General features: G+C 51.8%; 6 protein-coding genes across 6 annotated transcripts; 4 read left to right on the top strand and 2 right to left on the bottom strand.

Annotated features, from left to right (window-relative positions):
* Positions 1–335: 335 nt before the first annotated feature.
* CCOS01_04415 (choline dehydrogenase) lies at positions 336–2,561 on the top strand (the record flags this gene model as incomplete). Its single annotated transcript, XM_060452596.1, has 4 exons — positions 336–394; positions 453–720; positions 780–1,421; positions 1,488–2,561. The coding sequence occupies 4 exons, from the start codon at positions 336–338 to the stop codon at positions 2,559–2,561; spliced, it is 2,043 nt and encodes a 680-aa protein (XP_060316554.1).
* A 4,325-nt stretch (positions 2,562–6,886) lies between these two features.
* On the top strand, positions 6,887–9,439 carry CCOS01_04414 (glycosyl hydrolase family 3 N terminal domain-containing protein; the record flags this gene model as incomplete). Its single annotated transcript, XM_060452595.1, has 3 exons — positions 6,887–7,055; positions 7,111–7,429; positions 7,483–9,439. 3 exons carry the CDS (start codon positions 6,887–6,889, stop codon positions 9,437–9,439), a joined length of 2,445 nt encoding a protein of 814 aa, XP_060316553.1.
* An 803-nt stretch (positions 9,440–10,242) lies between these two features.
* On the top strand, positions 10,243–11,513 carry CCOS01_04413 (uncharacterized protein; the record flags this gene model as incomplete). The annotated part of the gene is made up of 3 exons (XM_060452594.1): positions 10,243–10,281; positions 11,048–11,402; positions 11,467–11,513. The coding sequence occupies 3 exons, from the start codon at positions 10,243–10,245 to the stop codon at positions 11,511–11,513; spliced, it is 441 nt and encodes a 146-aa protein (XP_060316552.1).
* A 978-nt stretch (positions 11,514–12,491) lies between these two features.
* Positions 12,492–13,526, top strand: CCOS01_04412 (UbiA prenyltransferase; the record flags this gene model as incomplete). The annotated part of the gene is made up of 2 exons (XM_060452593.1): positions 12,492–12,584; positions 12,651–13,526. 2 exons carry the CDS (start codon positions 12,492–12,494, stop codon positions 13,524–13,526), a joined length of 969 nt encoding a protein of 322 aa, XP_060316551.1.
* A 464-nt stretch (positions 13,527–13,990) lies between these two features.
* Positions 13,991–14,414, bottom strand: CCOS01_04411 (uncharacterized protein; the record flags this gene model as incomplete). The annotated part of the gene is made up of 2 exons (XM_060452592.1): positions 13,991–14,340; positions 14,402–14,414. The coding sequence occupies 2 exons, from the start codon at positions 14,412–14,414 to the stop codon at positions 13,991–13,993; spliced, it is 363 nt and encodes a 120-aa protein (XP_060316550.1).
* Positions 14,415–15,527: 1,113 nt separating this feature from the next.
* CCOS01_04410 (uncharacterized protein) lies at positions 15,528–18,035 on the bottom strand (the record flags this gene model as incomplete). Its single annotated transcript, XM_060452591.1, has 5 exons — positions 15,528–16,616; positions 16,669–16,898; positions 16,958–17,294; positions 17,349–17,489; positions 17,568–18,035. 5 exons carry the CDS (start codon positions 18,033–18,035, stop codon positions 15,528–15,530), a joined length of 2,265 nt encoding a protein of 754 aa, XP_060316549.1.
* Between the last annotated feature and the right edge of the window lie 2,720 nt (positions 18,036–20,755).

Raw genomic sequence — 20,755 nt, 5'->3', positions numbered from 1 at the left:
GGGTCGGCATCTTGAAGCGGAGCAGGAACACGGCATCTCCTGAGGCCTGTCACCTCGGACAATTCCCATTCCCTAAACTGACAGTTCTCCGATGGGCCTCACTTCCAAAAGACAGGGCTTTGTTACCAGACCGCCTATCAATGCCGCTTAGGTAATGGCTGACCTCTCCTTTCTTTCCATTCAGGCTGTCTCATCAGTGCCGTTGACCAAGAATATCAAGCTTTCAAATGCGGCTCGTCTTCGATCTGACTCAATGTTCTGAGACCTTTGTATCCATCTGACCCATTGTCACTCTTTTTTCTCTTTTGAGCAGCCCGTGTTGCCAAGCGCTCAAGATGCGCGTTTCACTCCTTTTCACACTCGTTACTGTTTTGGCCAACTCAGCCTCTTCCATGTAAGTCGTTCCGAGCAGAATTCTTCTTGGAGACCTAAAATATTGACATTTTCATTAGCGCTGTCCCATGGAAGACTGCAAGGCAACAGCCTCGCCATGAGCCCTTCATTGGTCGACGCGCCGCCAACACCACTCTTGACAACTACGATTATGTCGTTGTTGGCTCGGGTCCTGGAGGAGGCCCTGTTGCTGCCAATCTTGCCATCGCCGGATACAAGGTGTTGCTGATTGATGCTGGAGGAGACTCAGGGGACTCATGGACGGAGAAGGTCCCGGCTCTTCACCTTATGTCAACTGAGTTCGAGGACACAAGATGGAACTACTTCGTAAGTGTTCTAAGTACGCAAAGAGCGTGACAGAAAGTGCCTTGACTAATACCATGTAGGTCAACCACTATCCCGACCTCGAGCAACAGAAGAGAGATTCCAAGATGACGTACGAGATGCCCGACGGCAGTTTCTACGTCGGGCTTGATCCTCCAGCTGGAGCAACCCCTCTTGGTGTTTGGTATCCTCGCGCCGGAACTTTGGGAGGTTGTTCTCGCCATAACGCTCTCATCACCATCAACGCTCATGACAGTGATTGGACGAACATTGCCACACTCACCGGCGATGATACCTGGAAGCCAGACAACATGCGCTCGTACTTCCAAAAGATTGAGAAGAACATGTACCTTCCATCAAGCATCATTGGGCATGGGTACAGTGGATGGCTTGGTACCTCGCTTACTTCTCTGTCACTTGTGGTTGAGGACCAGAAGCTGCTGTCGTTGATTATTTCCGCTGCTACTGCCATGGGGAAGAGCCTTCTTGGATTGGTGCTCAGCACTGTCACTGGTCTTGGCCAGGTCCTCCTTCGAGATCTCAATGCGCCTGGCCAGACTAGCAAGACTGGACTGTACCAGGTTCCGCTTTCTATGACTAATTCCATCCGTGGTGGTCCTAGAGATCTCATTTTGGATACTGCCAACGCTGTCAATGCTGATGGATCGCGCAAGTATCATCTTGATATCAAGCTCGATACTCTTGTAAGATTTCTTGAACCAGAGTTTCATAGAAGTTGATAAATCGTGTCGTTTACTAACCTCCTTTAGGTCACCAAGATTCGATTTGATGAGAGTGGTGACAAGCCTCGCGCGGTTGGTGTCGACTTCTTGGAGGGCTCCAGCCTTTACCGCGCCGATCCCCGCTCAGGATCTGCCTCATCGACGGGCTCTGGTAGCGTTGATGCCAATCGTGAGGTCATCATCTCTGCTGGTTCTTTCAACACACCTCAGCTTCTGAAGCTCAGTGGTATCGGTCCGAAGGCAGAGCTCGACTCTTTCAAGATTCCTGTTGTCGTCGATCTACCGGGTGTCGGAACCAACATGCAGGATCGCTACGAGGCAACCGTGATCGGCAAGACCAACAGTGACTTTGTCATCACAAGCAAGTGCACTTTCTTGGAGACGTCTCCCGACCCTTGCCTCGAGGACTACCAGAACGGCCTCGAACCCATCACTAAGGGCGTGTACGCCACTAATGGCATCGCGATCGCCGTCATCCTCAAGTCTTCCGTTGCCGAGAACGAGCCCGACTTGCTCATCTCCGGCGCGCCGGCCAAATTCAAGGGGTACTTCCCCGGCTACGCCTCTGACTCGCTCGCCGACGCACAGCACTGGGCATGGATCATTCTCAAGGCTCACAGCAGAAATAATGCTGGTACAGTGACCTTGAAGTCGACTGATCCCAGGGACATGCCCCTCATCAACTTCAATTACTACGACACGGGCATCAACAGCAACGGGGAGGGCGACAAGGATCTTCAGGCTACCTATGAGGGCTTCGAGTTCACCCGAAAGGCCTTCGATAGCCTCATCCCGCTCGACGGCAGCTTCCCCGAGGTTTGGCCGGGTACCAATACCTCCACGGAAGCGGACGCCAAACAATTCCTCAAGGACGAGGCATGGGGACACCACGCTTCGTGTACTTGTCCTATCGGTGCTGATGATGACCCGATGGCTGTACTTGACACTAACTTCAAGGTCCGCGGTACCGAGGGCCTAAGAGTTGTTGATGCTAGTGTCTTCCCCAAGATCCCTGGATTCTACATTGCGCTGCCGTTATATGTGGTGTCGGAGAAGGCTAGCGATGTGATCATTCAGGAAGCCAAGGCGTCATCATCTTGAGAACTCAGCACCCATTCAACACTCGCAAGAGTTTCCTATGCAAATTATAACTTCGTCCCAGCGCGCGTAAAGGTCTTAGCTTTGGGTAGAGTAATTTTCTAGATTAATAATACAGAGATACCATATTTCTTTCAAAAGCTATCGTGACACTGTGATACGACTTGAGTTGACGTGAACACTAACTGACATGGAAGAAATCTATACGATGTTTACATGCAAGAGTGGACTAGAAACCCAGCTGGCAGTCGGATGATGTTCCTCGAAAAGAGCAGAATTGAATGAACGGGGCCGAGATCATCGCTGATTATGGCGCTTAGAACCAAATGGTATTCTGCAGACAGCCCTTGACCTATGTTCATCGTATTGACTCAAGAAGTTGAGAATGATATACTGTCCATGTGCTCAATTAAATTCTTGAGTAAAACAATTCGATGTCGGCTGCAATAGTACATACCTACATGACTTATTAGTAGGATGTACCTCAAAATACAAAAGCATCCATGCCACACTAGATATCCAGACTAAAATGGGACATCGGTACGTTGATCAAGAATTATCCACCGACAAAAGTATCTGGGGGCATAGGGCCAAGTCAACATTTCGAAATGATGTATTTTTCATATAAGGTATGTAAACCGCTGGTGATGATTCAAGCACTCTGAGTTACAAATTAGGTTGATTGAACAGAGTCAATATTTGAACTTGCGCGGGTGGGTCTGAGCATCTGCAAAGGCTTAAGGGATGTTGTGAATGAAGAACCTCACGTCATATTTGGGAAACTTACTCTTCACTTACAGTTGAGCGTAAACCAGCTAAGTTCACTGAGATTAGCAGACTGATATCATATCGAGCCTCATGCACAACCCGCTGTCACTGGAAGTACTATAACTGAAGGTCCACCTTCTTTGAAATAGGTCGACTAAGCCTTGGTACGGAGGTAGAGGCAGACGCATATTCAAGCGGCGGGACCTCGTTAGTCACTGCGCACGTGACGGGGTAGTTACCTACTTTTATCAATCGTAAACATGAGTCAACATCGGCTTTGCCCGTGCTATTCAAGCATGGCCGAAGTACAGGCTGGCAACCTTTCGCTTCATCTCCGCTTTGTGATGACACCTAGATTGAACCCAGTTATGGATAGTTGTGCTGGTCACCAAGTGCTTGTTATGAGAGCTAAACAATAGGAGTCTTTCCACGCTTATGTATCTTCAATCACTCAAGCATCTTGACGTCTTGTCGCAGAAGCCTGGCAGGCTTTCGAGTACAATATCGTAGCATTCAAAGTGCCGTGGCCTTGAACGCTTGATGCTCGTTGATCTCACACATTGTTGTGGGCGAGGAAATCAGACCTGGGCCCTACAGAGATCAAAGGGCTTACGCTCAGTGACTTGAGTAGAACTGCTCACATGATTGGAACGATTCCTCCTCAGCCACTCCGCTACTCACACGACCACACACTTACCCAAGCGGGGATAGAATGGAATTCTGGTAGCTGGATCAAGGAGAGCCTCAAACGATCGACGCCAGTGGTAGTCTGCAAGCAGGGTCCACGGAATTGGATTCCTGGCATCTTGCAGATGTCCCATGACGACAATAGAGTCAGGAACATCTCAATGAGTTGAGCCTCAGCGGGGCACTCGTATGTCACATCACACGACGTTGCCCTGCGTTTGCCCTCATATGTATGTTCTACTACTTGATACATCCCAACATCATGGCACTCATATGGTCGCTCACTGGACTCTTAGTGATAAGTAGTCACCTTTCACCCAGTTTGATAGGTGAAGACTTCTGACTCACGAACATTGAACGGACTGGTGATCGAACTCATCTCCAAAAACCCCCAATTCTGCTCATGTTGCGATAGTAGTTGGACGTCCAAATCATAGAATACCCAGATGTAGGACTGCCGAGCAAGTGAGTCGTGACGATCAACTATGGGCCTACAAGGCGTAACCAGACGTCATCCAAGAAACAGATGTAGCTGCTGAAGATCGGACTCAGTCGACAGTCCTGTCAACACCCATCGTCGGATCGAAAAGAAGGAGAAAAAAACAGAGATGTCTTTTCGATCCAATTGCGCAAGTAACGGATCATTCACTCTTGATTCCCCACTTCAGACTCGCGATGTCGGAACCCGGAAACAGGACTACTGCCGAGGTTGACCTCGGCTATGAAATGAACACCAAGAAACCTCGATGGATCTGTATCCGGACATCACCATTGTATGATTGAATCTGTGCTATGGTATGGTATGACCTTAACCCCGGAACATGAGGTTATGGTTAAAAGCTGCGCGTCCAATTTCCAATGCGTGATGAAAAGGGCCGAATAGATCGACGCTTGAGCACTTCGCGCTCCGACCCCAGTATGAAAACAAGAACCCCAAAACTCCACAATAACCATCATGGGAACAGCATCGGATTCCGAAGGAGCCTCACGAACATGGAGGAGTGTGAAGCTGCGTGACAGGCAAACATCAGTCAAGGTACCCCCGCATGGCAACCCAGGCTCCAGCTGAGGGCTGACAAACCCTGAGAGGCGGTAGAGGTCTAGTTCTCCAATACTTGCATGGGCAACTCCACAAAACTCAACTGTTTCCCCATGGGTGTGGTCTGCTTGGGAGGAGTGGCACGGTGATTTGATGGGGCCTGGATATCCCACAAATTGCTTTATCCAGCAGTCTACTAGCATCGAATGCCGGCATTCTGCCCGGACGTGGAATTATCATGACGTAGGCGCCGCTCACGAGACCTCTCACACCGGGACACTGGGAATATCGGGAGAATGAAGTCGCGTACGCAACTATTTTACCATCATCGGCATCGTGAACGGCTTTTCTGCCATGGATCAAGACGGACTCTTGGCGTTAAGACCGGACTCCGCGCTAATCGGCCGATCAACAGTTCAGCGTTACTAAATCACCGTTGTTTTACCGGCGGCAGGCTCCTCGACTTTCTCTATGACATGTTCCAAGGAGCACGAGGCTCGGTTTTCAGCGTAAATCATGACCCGAGGGCGAAGAACAGGGCCGATTAGATGTGCGGGGAAGCCGGGGGCACTGGGACAGAGTATTCTTTCTCTCCGATTTGGGACGACCAGTTCCACGGCCTTGGCCCCCAGAGTCCCCTCAATTTCTGAGTGTTCGTGAAGAGATTCCCCCAAAGAGCTACTCCAACCGCCATCACGAAGAAATTTCAAAGAAAAAACCTGCGTCTAGAGTCCTCTAGTGTCGGCGCAATGTCGGACCTCCACACAAAGTCGTGTGTCCCAGTGGTCCACTCACCTTAACGGCGGGGGCGGGGGTGGCTGGGATTAGGCCGGGGGCGGTCTTCTGCTCTTTGAAAAGCCGGTACGGAGCAAGCTCTGAGTGAGGTGAGAGAGTGTTCGGACCGGGGGTTCGCTCAGGAAAACAAAAGCTTGGAGTCTCCAGGTTTTCCAGCTGTCACCCGATCCGCATCCCCCACATATTGGCTCGTGTTCCTTGTCCCGCCCACAGCGGCAGTTCTCCGGAAGTTAACTTTGAATGCTACGGTGCAAACACCGACAGTCAGGCGCGCTATTTGTGATTATTACTCCATTCTACTCCGTACTCTAGAGACTCTGCCCGTCGTCGGTAAAGCGACCCCATGTTGGCATCCAGCAGTCGGCCTGATGCGGAGTTGTCGCTGGTAGTTCTGGAAGCCGGGCGGTGAAGGATGCTGAGACCTGATGAAAGAGTCGATTGTTCTAGAGGCCCAATGACTCGATCTTCCCGCTTAACAGCTGTTCCAGCGATTCTATGACTAGTCATACCCGCCGTTAAGAGAATTACACCCCACAACCCATTTGACGATTTGTGGCCACCTCTAGTCAGACTGGAGACTCGGCAAGATTCCGCCTCCCCACGTGTATAGCAGAGCCTTTTCCGGACCTTGCCATCGTTTTGGCGACCATCTAGAGACTAAGCCTAGTGTAGTCATCGCGTGCGTCGCTGGAAAATCTACGGCTGATTACCCTGCCCAATATCCCACCACTTCGCCCCTTGGTGAGCATCTTTCGGGTGTCAACCGGTGCGGGGCCGACTTCCGGACCATGACGATGTGCATTACCGTCATGATCAGGTTTTCCTCGACTTTGTCGTTGCCCGCGCGGAGGTTACGGGGAAGAGGAGGGGTCTATCCAGGTCACCAGCGAGCAGAGTGCGAGGGCGACGAGGATATGGTGGACTGACGTTGCTGCCGACGATGAACAGGTAACATATAAAGAACGGCATGTAACCCCCAATCGATGAAATTTTAGGATCTTCAGCACAAGCCGCAAGTCAACAGCTCAAGGATCTCAAAATGTCCGCAGCTCTGTCTCTCTTCCTATCCGGTCTTCTGTTGGCACCCTCAGTCAACGCTCAGGCGTATGACTCTGGTGACCGATCTGAAGATGCCTTCAGCTGGATTCAGCCGGTGAACACCACCATCCTCGGTCCGTACGGGGATTCTGAGCCAGTCTATCCTTCCCGTAAGTTTCTCGGTTCTCTAGGTTTGGTAACAGATTAACTAACTCCACGATGAAGCCAACATCACTGGTACCGGTTGGGAGGATGCCCTCGCCAAGGCAAGGGAGTTCGTCTCACAACTGACCATCGAGGAGAAGGCCGACATGGTCACTGGCCAACCCGGTCCCTGCGTCGGAAACATCGTCGCTATCCCTCGTCTTGGTTTCCAGGGCCTCTGCCTTCAGGATGGTCCCCTGTCCATCCGTGTTGCCGACTACGCCAGTGTCTTCTCCGCCGGTGTCTCTGCTGCAGCCACCTGGGATAAAGATATCCTCTACGAGAGAGGTCTTGCCATGGGCAAGGAGTTCAAGGCCAAGGGCGCCCACATTGCTCTCAGGTTTGTCCATCTCCGTACACTCATTATGGCCGACACCTACTGACCACTCAAAGCCCCGTCGCTGGCCCCCTCGGCCGCAGTGCCTACTCCGGCAGAAACTGGGAGGGCTTCAGTCCCGACCCTTACCTGACTGGTGTCGCCATGGAAAAAACTATCACCGGTCACCAGGATGCTGGTGTCCAGGCTACTGCCAAGCACTGGATCCTCAACGAGCAGGAGACCATGCGCAACCCGACTTTCGACCCCAATGGTACCGCTACAGACATCGAGGAGCAGGCCCTCTCCTCCAACGTTGACGACAGAACCGCCCACGAGCTCTACATCTGGCCTTTCGCCAACGCTGTCAAGGCCAAGGCTTCTTCCTTCATGTGCTCTTACCAACGTATCAACGGTTCCTATGGATGCCAGAACTCCAAGTCTCTGAACGGTCTTCTGAAGACTGAGCTTGGATTTGATGGTTACGTTATGTCCGACTGGGGTGCCACCCACACCGGTGTTGCTGCCATTGAGGCCGGTCTCGATATGGATATGCCTGGCGGCATTGGCAGGTACGGCATGGACTGGAAGTCTGGATCTTTCTTCGGCGGCAACGTCACTACTGCTGTCAACAACGGTACTCTCAACGTCGCCCGCGTTGATGACATGATCGTTCGCATTATGACTCCTTACTACTGGCTCAACCAGGACAAGGACTACCCCACCGTCGACCCCTCCTCTGGCGACCTCAACACCTTCTCCCCCAGATCCACCTGGGTTCGCGAGTTTAATCTCACCGGCGAGCGCAGCCGTGATGTTCGTGAGAACCACGGTGAGCTGATCCGCAAGCACGGCGCCGCCGCCGCTGTCCTCCTCAAGAATGAGAACAAGGCTCTCCCCCTCAAGGCTCCCAAGTCCATCGCTGTCTTTGGCAACGATGCTGGCGAGGACACTCAGGGATTCTACAACCAGGCTGACTTCGAGTACGGCACTCTCGTCGCTGGTGGTGGCTCCGGCACCGGTCGTCTGACCTACCTTGTCACCCCCCTTGAAGCCATCAAGGCTCGCGCTTCCAAGGATGGTGCCCTCGTCCAGCAGTGGCTCAACAACACCCTCATCATCAACTCCAATGTCACCGACCTCTGGGTTCCCAAGGCCCCCGAGGTCTGCCTCGTCTTCCTCAAGACCTGGGCCGAGGAGGCCGCTGACCGCCAGCACTTGAGCGTCGACTGGGACGGCAACGACGTCGTCGAGAGCGTCGCCAAGGACTGCAACAACACCATTGTCGTCACCCACTCTTCCGGCATCAACGACCTCCCCTGGGCCGACCACCCCAACGTCACCGCCATCCTCGCCGCCCACTTCCCTGGCCAGGAGTCCGGTAACTCCCTCGTCGACGTCCTCTACGGCGATGTCAACCCCTCCGCCAGACTCCCCTACACCATTGCCCTGAACGGCACCGACTACAACGCCCCTCCCACCACTGGCATCAACACCACCGGCTGGTACGATTGGCAGAGTTGGTTCGACGAGAAGCTCGAGATTGACTACCGCTACTTCGACGCCCACAACATCTCTGTCCGCTACGAGTTCGGCTTCGGTCTCAGCTACACCACCTTCGAGGTCGCCGACTTTGAGGCCAGCCCCGTCGAGCAGGACATCACCTCCGCCCCTGAGCAGCGCCCTGTCGAGCCCGGTGGAAACCCCGCCCTCTGGGAGACCATCTACAACGCCACCGTCTCCATCACCAACTCTGGCGATGTCGAGGGTGCCGCCGTTCCCCAGCTTTACGTCACCTTCCCCGACTCCACGCCCGCCGGCACTCCTCCCAAGCAGCTTCGCGGCTTCGAAAAGGTTCCCCTTGCCGTCGGTGAGACCAAGAAGGTCGGTTTCGAGCTGATGCGTCGTGATCTCAGCTACTGGGACGTTGTCTCGCAGCAGTGGCTCATCCCCAAGGGCGAGTTCACCCTCAGCCTCGGATGGAGCAGCAGAGACTTGAAGGCTACGGCCCAGATTACCCCTGTGCAGGCCTAAGACTTTTAGTTAATTGGCAGATGTTTTAGTGGAGGAATGATACGATGGACGAATTATGACTCTGGATAATATTAGTAATGTCTGGACAACAATAAAATAACCTTTTTCACGTTCAAACAAATCTGAATGCCAACATTGAGCGTCCCCACCCGCGCATTCGTAGCATTTTGGCATTTCACAATATATGACTATCAAATTGGGCAGTATAACAGGCCATCCCCAATATCTTTGAGCTCAATATTGATTATACCAACTGGGCCAACAAGACCGAATCCCGAATTCCAGGGTACGGCCCTTTCTAGATCTTCTATACTGAGGGACTACGGCCAAAGTTTGCGTCGCAGATCACCCATCCGCTGGCATTCTACGTTAGACACCTGCGTAAGCACCATACAGCAACAGCCTGCATATAGCGTGCTGTGCCGAGAGACAAAGTCTAGGACTTGCGAGACTGACCAGTCGTAAAGGTTATCTTCTCTTTAGAATACTTCCTTTTCGCGCGATTAGCGAATGAGCTTCGCTGATTTCCACGGCTGAGACGCAGCCAAGCTAGGGAGTGCATCCAGCTGAACAACCTAGTGAGATTCGGGTGATACAGATTCCAATCCCACGGGCTGAGCACATCCAAGTGCTCCCCCAAGGCCTGATAAAGACGCTGTCGACACTTCTTCCCATTTGCATAGCACCCGTCTCGAAGTCATTCTCCAATCCCTTCTTATGTGACTGTTCATCTTCCCGAGAATACAGATTCTGCATTTCTGAACTGTCCGGCGCCTTTCAGAAGAATCAACTAGTACCGAAATATGGCGGCAAATATTGATGGAGTTGGAGGCGCTGGCAACGTGAGCACTGAGAATGGACCAATACTGACTACGGAAGAGCAAGATGATCATGCTAATATTCACGGACAGTCACCGAACATCAACAAAGCCTTACAGAGACACATATCACTAGGGAAGCGAGCGCCGACAGAACCTATCCAGGAAAGGACCTGGAACTTTTACTTTTATGGACTATGTTCGTATGAGAATTTTCTCAGTCAACCAAATCAGTGCATCCGATCACAACGAGGATACACAAAGCGCGAAGGGCTTTTTTCTTCTGTCGAGATCACACAGGGAGGCGACTTTCCGTATCCAGCTAAATACCGACAATCAGCAAGTTGGGATGGAGGGCACGATGTCGAGACAGGGGGTGCTAACCCATCAGCCGGACACTTGCCCCGAGGAAATGCGTACCTGGGAGAGAAGCCGATAAAATTCCAAACTCGCCTGTTTGGCATATCTCGGGAATCTCTCACCGTTACGATAGCCCGAGCCTTACCGATCTATGTAGTTTTAGGCGTCTTCCCCAGCGGCCAACCCAACCCAGTCGAAAGGGTTATGTTCTGCCATGAGCCAAAACAATTGTTCCGAGAGCTTAAGAAAGAAATTCTTTGCCTACGCGGTTTCTGGAAGACCCTTTTTTCTCTCAGACATGTTAAAAGCTTTCGGCTTTACAAAGTCAGTTACCAAAAGCAGGAAACCCTATCTAATCCCCATCCCTAGCAGTCGACACCTAAGTGCGTTGTGTGACTTGTGTTGGAGATGTGGCTAAACATTTCTACAGTGTAATGCGCAAGAGGGGACTCATGAGCGTGTCGAACTTGATAATAATGGTGCTGCGGACTTGCAATTGCTCTTGCATACGTACAAGAAATGGCGGGTCCCTGAGCACATCGCAGTTGCCTGGGGAGACTGGCTTCACGAGGAACTCAACAGCGACTCACATGACGTACTCAAGGGGAAATTCTCACTTGAACTTGTGCTGGGCTGGTCCGTCGCCAGGATTGCCGTCGTGATTCTCATACCAGTTGTGCTAAGCCTCGCCATCGGACTCTGGTTCAACTCAAAGGGCTGGACGGACCCAACAACCATTCAGACCGCTTGGTCTATCGCATCCTACATTGTGACAGCAGGAGGTTGTAAGTATCCCATGTTCCGTATTGAAGGAGGTTCAAACAGAGCGCGCTGACTGACCGCTTCTAGTCGTTGCTGCTTTGCTTGGTATTATGAGCAGTCTTGCCGATAAATAGGCTTCAATTGCACACCACATCATGTCCGATACATTGCGAAAGACATCATCCCGGCTTACAGGATCTATATTAATAGTGTACTTGTATGGCTTTGATCATACCAAGGTACTGGAATTCGATACTATTGCTTGCTTCCCTTGCTAGTGGAATGTGATCGAATGCCTTTTATCTATCCGAGATATCGAATTTCAAACATCGATGGTGGGCCCGGAGTGCATTCCATCAGTCTCTTTTTCTCAATCTCATCAAGTACACCCGGGTGATGCATGTCTTGACTGTTTAGTACTCTAGCGGTGAACATGTTGATATGTTGTGGGGCGCAGGGCTAGACCAAACGAGACTGTGGCGTCGAACTTGAAAGCTGAAGCTTATCACCGTACTAAGGATGCTCGTTATCTGATGCGAGGCCGCGAACTTTTCAGCTCTCCACAATTTAGGTTAGGAACGTGTTCGAAATATGTAACACGGCCCAATTCGACTCAAGAGGGAAATACTGCGGCGGTGCGGCCAGCCCGAGACAAGCTGCGTTTACTAGTTCGACCTTCACGCTTAGCTACGAGGCAGCTAGAGTTCAGCTTCCCGAAATCTTATACCGGGATTAGACTTAGTTAAAAGAGATATCCTCAGCAAATGTCCCCGACTGGACTCTCCTTTGGAAATTCGTCCCGCAGCTTCGGGTAACCCGGCCTGCTTCACGGAAACCCTCCAATCGTCTCTTGCCAGGATACAGTTCTCAATGTTGCGAGGCGCGCAGACACGGAAACATCAGACGATGTCGTCACATCCACAATTTTTTGGACTTTCCGGCCAAGCAAACTGCCATCTTCGGCGCGGACTTCCCCACGCCCTTGGTAGTCTGGCGACTGATTGAAATAGCAGGTTGATTTCCACCTTCCAGCCAGCATCATGAGCATTGACAGTTTATATCCTTTGCGACATTTTGGTTTGGTAGGAAAGATCTGTCATACGACCGAGAACATGACAGTTGTTGGGAACAACGTCTTGGCTGAGAAGCCTTCGGGCGCTTCCGCTCCGGAACTTTACAGATCTGTGCCTAAGCGCAGGACTTTGGTAAGAAAACATCTCCGCTTGGACGTTGGGCAAAGCTCCCGTAAGCATTGTATTGATCCTTCTCAGGCACAAACCGCATCCTTTCATCTCAAGACTCTCTATCTATTTACTAGGAGCGATATCAAGACCGTACTAGCGCCTCAAATCATCTTCATCACAGCAGCTGTGTTCAGTCGGGAATCACTCACGACAGCAATCGATCAGACGAAATACTCCAATATTCAGAGACTACCCCTGGCAATCCTATGGATATGGCTCAACTTGATCGTGTGCGGTATCTCAAACCAGCGACTCGCGGACTCCATCGTCGAAGATGAGCATAACAAACCCTGGCGGCCACTGGCTGCGAAGCGGTTGACGCCCGCACAAGCACAACGACTTCTTCTCGGCATGATACCTCTCGTGGTTACAGTAAGCGCGCTTATGGGTGGATTCAAACCGACGATATCGATGATGACGCTTCTATGGATGTACAACGATCTCGACGGGAGCAGTATCAACATCTGGGCGCGCAACGCGATCAACACGGGCGGCATCATGTGTTTCAGTACTGGGGCTTTGGAGGTCATCTCCGGCGGTGATCTCCTTCCGAAGGCGTGGGCTTGGATCGGGGTGACCGGGGCCGTCATTGCCACTACAGTCCAAGCGTTGGACTTCCCAGATATGGAGGGAGATCAAGCTAGGGGTCGCAAGACCATTCCGCTGCTCTATGGCGAGGGCATTGCTCGGGGCGGGCTGGCTGTGATGGTCTTGCTGTGGTCTACTGCGTGTCCACTGTTCTGGAACCTCCAACCGGCGGCCTGGGCGGCTCCTATTGGAGTGGGAGCCTTAATGGCTGCATTGACTTTGGTGAGGCGGAATGAGAAGTCTGACGATATTGTAGCGAAGCTATGGTGTCTGTGGCTGGCTGTCTTATATGTCCTACCTCTTTTCGCAGCGTAAGGTAGATACAAGTGCTCAGCACAAGAGCATGTGTGTGTAGGAGAAGATATCGTAACCTCGACTTCCATAAACCGAGAATTATAAGCACCGGGCAGGATCGACTGGATGAAGTATGAGAGAAATGGCAACATGCTGAGCCAAGGCGAGCAATACGAAGACCTCCTAATTGTTTGGGAGGCATATGTCGCTGAATGCGTAGGAATACTACCTCAATAGACTGTCCTCATTCAACATCAACGAAGCGCATTGTGCGTACAGGCTATATCCAAGCCTATAGGATAGAGATTGATTCCTTTGTCATGGTAATATTCTTTGGTATTCATGGTATAGCGCGAAACTTGTCGTTCTGAGACTTGATCTTTCCTTGAGAATCTTAATCCCGAACTTGACGGCTCCTGATGCACACCCAAGATACCGCGTCTGTCATGCTTTCCAATGATCAATCATCCCTGTGGATTCCATGCTCAATACTCCTGAGCCTTCTCCGTCTCCTTCACTGACTCAATGCCAGGAACACGCCAGTCACAGCCGCAGGTACAGCCCCAGGAGGCATTCTCACAGTCGGTATGGCGCTGATCGTAGCGAAGCTTGCCGGAGCTGTCGCAGCGGTAGTTATAAGGGCGGTACTCGCACCAGAGCTTGCTGATAGGGCAGACGATGTCGCATTCGCGAGTCTGGAGGACAGTATCCTGGGCCTTGATATTGATGGTGTCGACTCCATCTCTGTCGTTGAGGTCCTGACGGATCTTGTGGGGGTTCATGCTGGGGCCGGCAGCGACGCCAATGGCAAGGGCGGTAGCACCAGTGAGAAGAACTGTGATTTACTGTCAGGCTTTCTTCATGATGGATACTTGAGTGGATTTGAACAAACTTACCTTGAAATCTCATTTTAGAGGCTGTGCTATCTGTTTCTTGGTTGTGATTGATGATGTGAATAGTGGAAGGAGATCTCCTCAACAGGCAATGGCGGTGGGAGGTGAGATATCGAAAAAAGGTAGGGAGGTCTGAAAGCTACTGATTCAACGTATAAATACTCGAAGAGTATTCTGTGAAGGTGTTCGAATGCAAAAAACTGTCTTGTATCTCCAACTGACCGCCTTCGCTGCCTGGAAAGTTGTGTTGACTGAGTAACGACATAGGTGGAAGGAGCAAACGACGGCCATCAAGTCCATATGCCTTTGTTCTTTCTTGAAAAAATCCACTTTGAGATGACCAAAAAATCTCATTAAGGCATATATGCGATGATGATCATGCTAGCTCAGCTACCATACTTTGTCCACATGTATATCACTTGTGTCACCATCGAAAACCCCTTACAATCAATCATCAGCACGAACTGAACTTTGGTACTACCCAAGGGAGTGCAGGAGAAGCACGTTGCCAAGTTGAAGTAGGTATAGAGATAACTTTTGGCAGCTTGAAGCTATTTTACTTAGGTAGTGACCGTTAGTTGGTTTGGCCAGAACAAGGTAGTTATCATGTGAGTTCTATGTCACGAGCGTCTTGAGGCACCTACCGATTTTGAACGGTGGATGAAATGATGGCATCTGAATCTGTCACACCAGCAAGAGATCTCAGCATTCTCTCTTTATCTGTGTTAGTAATAAATTGATGTTGGGCAGTGTTTGCCAGGTACATGCGGAGCCACATTAAACAAACACCCGCCATGGTGTACTACAAACAGTGACGCAGCTAGGACACCCGCACAATACTTCAACATGATCACCGTCCATACCTCTTCTACACCCTGCCTCAATAGTGTAGTTCGAAGCTTCAACACCTAAGCGTACTTCAAGTTGCTGATTCGCTGTTGCGCGTGCAAAGACAGTACCTCCGATCAACTAAGATACAATTGTCGTGTTCAATTTCTGCAAGTTATGTTCTGTCCGTTTCAATGCTAGATACTTTTTGCACCTCAAATAATGTTACAAGTGCCAGAAACAAATACACGCTATGTCCACTCTAATGCCCCGGTAGACCTATGTTCCACAAAACAAACCATCAACGCCTTTCGCCTCCAGACTTTTGTCTCTCAGCCTGACCAAGCCATGCAGTTTGCTCGTCTAACCGGCTGTAATGCGCATCAATTACCTCCTGGTTCAAGTAATTCAGCCTGTGACCACACCTCGTCCACTTGACGTCATGCGCCGTTGCTGAATCATCGCAGCATCCTCCCCAGCAGTCTCCGATACGGTCAATGACCGACTGGAACTTGGCCTTCTCACTCCTCCGGCTCCGGTCGATGATGTTGAGCATCGTCGGAATTGCGACCTCGTGGAACAGGTCCGCGCAACCGTAGACGGATGACAGAAAGATAAAGTCGGCAAAGAAACGTCGAGGAATGTAGAAAATGTCTGACCAGCCTACGCAAAACTCCTTTTCCTCGATCGTGTAGCCGCGGTTCATCCGGATAATTTCGCCGTTGACGGTGACGGCCTTCTCGTTCCACTTGTGGTACCAACCCCACCACTGCGGAAACTTCTGCCAGTCCGTCATACACATGTACCGCGGGCCGTCGCCCTCGAACTGCCGTGTGTTGTGAGATGTCGGGAACCAGATGGACTCGCGGTTCTCATCGACCCAAGCCATCGGGTCGATCCAGGAGTCGAAGTGGAAGTACATCAACCCTTCGATATCGGGTTGCTCGTCGAGTATGAGCTTCATCGTCCTGGCGACTTGCATGTAAATTGTTTCGTGGTGTGGGTACTGCGAGTGCGTGAGATTGTGCCAGTCTTCGGGCTTATCCTCGACCATCTCCGGCATGGAGATGTGGACGGTGTGGTAAAAGGGCTTGTATTTCATGAGGAGAGGCACGCGCTCCATGCGCTTCGCATTCCAGCGAATCATTGCGAGCGTGTTGCTAAAGGGTGAGGCAGTGAGGTTGCCAGGACCTGTCGAGATCTTGTACGGTTCTTGCTTGTCCGTGAAGGGTGTGATGATTTCGGCCGGGGGTGTCGAGCAGTGTCCGTCGGTGTCATCTCTCATCACGAGTCGGTACTCGGGGGTATGCGGGAGTTCGGAAAGTGTTGCATAGGGGATGATGCCTGCGCCGAGAAAGCTGGCAAGGGTAAGAAGACCGAACTTTGCTTTCTGCAATAGCGTTAGTATGCCTTGATCACAGTACTCCATTGAGATGACCGACCTTGTAGGATGGAGGCGGCGCAAAAGAGTTCGGCATGTCATCCACTGGAGACGAACTAATGTACTCTTTCAGGGGAGCATACTTCATGTATGCCAGCGAAGCGATGAAAATGAGCACTGTGCCGGGTATGAGGAACATGCTGTATCGAGACAAGAAGAAGTGCGCGGACACAAGCATCAACACAATACTTGTGGTGTCGTTGATGAACCATCTCACCCATGAGTCGACCCCTGCAGAACGTCAGCAATCTTCTTCGAGAACCCCAAGTGGGACGGTGTCTAAAACGTACTTTTCTGTGCAACCGTAGTAATCAGAGCTACAAGTGTGGTCATGAACACCACTGACAAGCCCTTGCTGTCGTAGCCGCCGAAGAAAGTGGGTTCGAAGGAGCTGTATAGTCGCACAAGTGCATGCACGAGCAGGTTGAGCATCGCACCGAAAGCTCCCAAGACAATGTTTGCGCCGTTCGAGCTCAACTCGGTAGCCTTCAAAAGCTTCTCGCTGTGGATGTCGGATAAGGCACTGAAGCTGGCCTGGCCGACAATGCTGACGTAGAGGGGAAGCTGGTATGTCGATGCCCTCGTGCGATGTTGTGGGTAGAACTGGGACAGTACCAGACCCGACGTCTACTCCTGTTTAGCAGCTGAATTGGAGTATCAGAAGCTACGCGAATGACCTACCTGGATCAAGAAAGCCATCCATCGGGTCTTGGGGCCCTTCAGTCCAAGAGCGGGCGTCGTGACTAGAGCTGCTGCGACCATGATGCCGCTCTTCGTGATGGAGACGGTGCCTGGATCGCTGACCAAATAGTTGAGAAACAACTTGAGAAAGAAATGTTAGCTTTTGCCTCATCTAATGTTGCGCCAGCGCCAAGTGCCAAGCGCTTTGACGTCGCATACCAAGTTGTTGCTGAGCATTTGCAGTAAAGCAATCCTCATCAGTCCGAATCTCAAGTCCGCGTCTCCCCAGACATAACACCAGAGTGCCCTCGCGCCTCCAATGCGGGGAGCTTGTCGCGATAGCTTCTCCGCAGCGTACTCGCCAGATGACCGTCCGTCCTCATCAGCGCCAAGATCCAAGTCCTCCGATCCGTTGCCCAGCGAAGAGTACTCGGTGTTGGTATTTCGTCGGCGAATCTCGCGTTTCAAAAGCAAAGTCGCAATCAAGAACCTCAGAAATTCGGATATCGTTAAACTCGAAGATGGCGAAAAGTTGAACTGCCCTCGCTCGCGGGAATTCCAGAGATTGACCGCCGCGCCGACCTGGAGGAGCACCAGCCCGAGCGCGGCGAGACACGGGACCAGCCCGGCGCCACCGGATCCGGCTACCGCCAGCATTCGGCGGAAGATGGACCGGTTTACGGCCATGGCGAAAGAAGAAAGAAAAAAGGAGTGTAAGGCGGCGGCGCGAGTTCGTCTCGATCGCTTTCCGTTGTGTTTTCTACCAGTTTTGACGAGAAATCATGATTTCGCAACCACCGCGAGTCGAAAAGAAGAGGACAGAACGCTTGGCCCTTTTTCCTCGCTGCGAAAATACGAGTCGTGGCGGGGGCGATCAGCGTCGCAAAAAAGGTCCCCTCGGCCTCCAGACAATAGCAGGGCTGTTCGCACGGAATCTGCTGGGGGCCAGGTTAAAACCGGGGACTTGACAGGGGACGAGAATCGAAATCGAGCTTGAATTCCCCAATCTGACCACGCCGCGGACGCCCCAGTACGAGATCGTCAGCGTTCAGCTTCGGTTGCGTGGAGCGAGTACGGATGTGGACGGCTCTCGAAAAAGGGGGGGGTGGTGTTCGTCAGTCAGCGCGGGTGACTTCGATGTCGCGAATAGTATCATTGAAGAACACGAAAGCTGGCAAGATGGGAGGCACAATGGTTTTGTCTGTCCTTGAGCTCGATACTCGAAGCTTAATTTGCTGCTAATAAAAAGTATTTTAAGGATCTGAGGCAAAGCAGACCCAGTCAAAGGCATCCCCCTAACATTGCATTTACAATTCTGGCAGCGAATTAATTAGCACGGCTGTCGCCTGTTTGCATGATCCCCGTCATTCTGGGTGTTGGACTGAACGCCAAGTGGACCGATGAGCTTTGGGAACATTTGGAAGTATCCGTTTGTTAAACCTTCCGGTGTGGGCGCCCGGCAGTGCTTGATTGCAGCTTTGCCCGATCAGTTAGGTGATCACGAAAGAGGAGATTCGACCGCAGTACATAAGGTACGGCGCAGCGCCAGGCTTGCGAAGTTGTGGCAGCGTGAAGGTCGATCCGGCGTTTAAAGAGCAAAGAATCTCTGCGCAAGGCACCAAGTTTCCAAAAGGCCAAAGTTGGCGCGCCGCGCGTCCTGTAACATCTTCTCCTCAACAAAGGCCAGTCATGCGGAGTAAACTTCAAGTTGACAACCACACACACACCAGGAAACCATCCGAGGCTACAGCTACTTGTTTCCTAACAGCTGTCTGGCCTTATGAGTGTGTGGAAGAGATGGGGCACGTGTTCGGCCCAAAGAACTAGCTTTTAACATGAGTCGCAACGGCTGTCACGGAACTGCGCATCTTCAAGGACACAGCCTGCGCCAGAAGAAGTGAGACCGGCTATCGAAATGTGGCCTGGCCGTGAGGGGCCACTCTCTTATTGGACCGTCTTATCACTCGGCGCCAGGATTGAGTTCCCAATTTAGGTCGTTTGGGGGGGCCTCCCGGTTCCCTTTGTTAAGCACGGTTCAGCAATGTCGTAGCCGTGACGGCACGCAACGCTGAGAGGGAGTTACACTGCTAACACAAACTGGCACACTGGTTAGGGGCCGATGGATAGACTGAAAATAAGGCGGTGGGCGTTGGTCCGTCCACCTTCAGTCGTTCGGCTGAACTGTATGGTGCTGACAGTGACGGAATCAAGTGAGATGCTCAGCTGGGTCGATACGGGGAAACTCCGCCCGCTTGCCTTGAGGTCACGACACATTTGTCCTGCCTTCCACCATGTCGGGAGGCGGTGATCAGGCAGGTTCTAGACCAAGAGAAGGGGATGGGGGGTTGGAAGGAAACAAGAGTTTACATGTGGCAAGCCGAACATTCCAATCAGGGTCCGACTTGAAACACATGTGCATGTTGACCCCTACTGCGCCGTCTGCGCCCAAGTTTGCTACGAATCGGAGGTCGCTTCACTTGTAAGGCGCATGGCTAGTGTGAAATCCTTCAAGCACTTCCAGGGGCGGCTATTCGAGATCTACCACCTTCGACAGCGCCATTTAGGGAAGCTGAGAGGCCTGCAGGATCTCTTGTCTTGACTGCGTGATACTGCATAGGGGAACCAGATGGAGAAGGACTTTCCGATGGTCTGGACACGATGCCATGAGCTTGACTTGACGTACGATCGGTTGAGGTTCCTTCCCCGCCTCACTATGCAACAAGCGACATCATACTCAAGGCTCGCTAACTTCGCATGACCATGGAGGCGAATGCTAGAAGCACCAGAATACTTGGCCACGGCTGCAGATGTGACTTGTGCCAACCAGTCTCCTATGCCAATACAGGCCTCTGTGATCCAGCTGGATTATTGATGAGATGCCGAAGCCAGCGGCTCTATAGTCAGGCCTCCCCGTCTGTCATCCTATATCAAGACTGTTGGATTGAAAGGTTTAACTGGTGCAAAGTCTTCCACGCGTCCGACCACGTCACTGGCAGCAACTAGGAGGTGCCATCACCTGCGTTAGCTGCGACGGCAGCGCTAGAAGTTTTCCGCCCGTCTCACTAGTTCAACCGTCAAACACACTCAGCATAGCTCACAAATCCAGACCAGAGCGACGGGTAGACTACTCCGATTCGAGAAGACAGCAAAATCCACGGTCAAACTTTCGAGTCCGGCCGCGAGCGCCAGTGTTACGGGCTCGGAGCCATGCCCCGAAGCCCCCACTTGCCGCAGAGCGCTTCCGTTTCCCTTTAGTCATCGTCGATCTCACGGTCTCAAACGTAAAGGGCGAATGAGGTTGATATCGGAACAGCAAAATTTGGGATGATGAAAAGCCCAGCTTTTGAGTAGAATCAAGATGCCTCCATTTCAAATTCACTTACGCTGAGCTTAGTGCGTTGCACATG

The sequence above is a fragment of the Colletotrichum costaricense genome, assembly GCF_030867565.1.
Source record: "Colletotrichum costaricense strain IMI 309622 chromosome Unknown Scaffold_4.1, whole genome shotgun sequence".
Taxonomy (NCBI): Eukaryota; Fungi; Ascomycota; class Sordariomycetes; order Glomerellales; family Glomerellaceae; genus Colletotrichum; species Colletotrichum costaricense.
The sequence above is the reverse complement of the archived record's forward strand: the minus strand, read 5'-3'. Positions and strand labels throughout refer to the sequence as shown.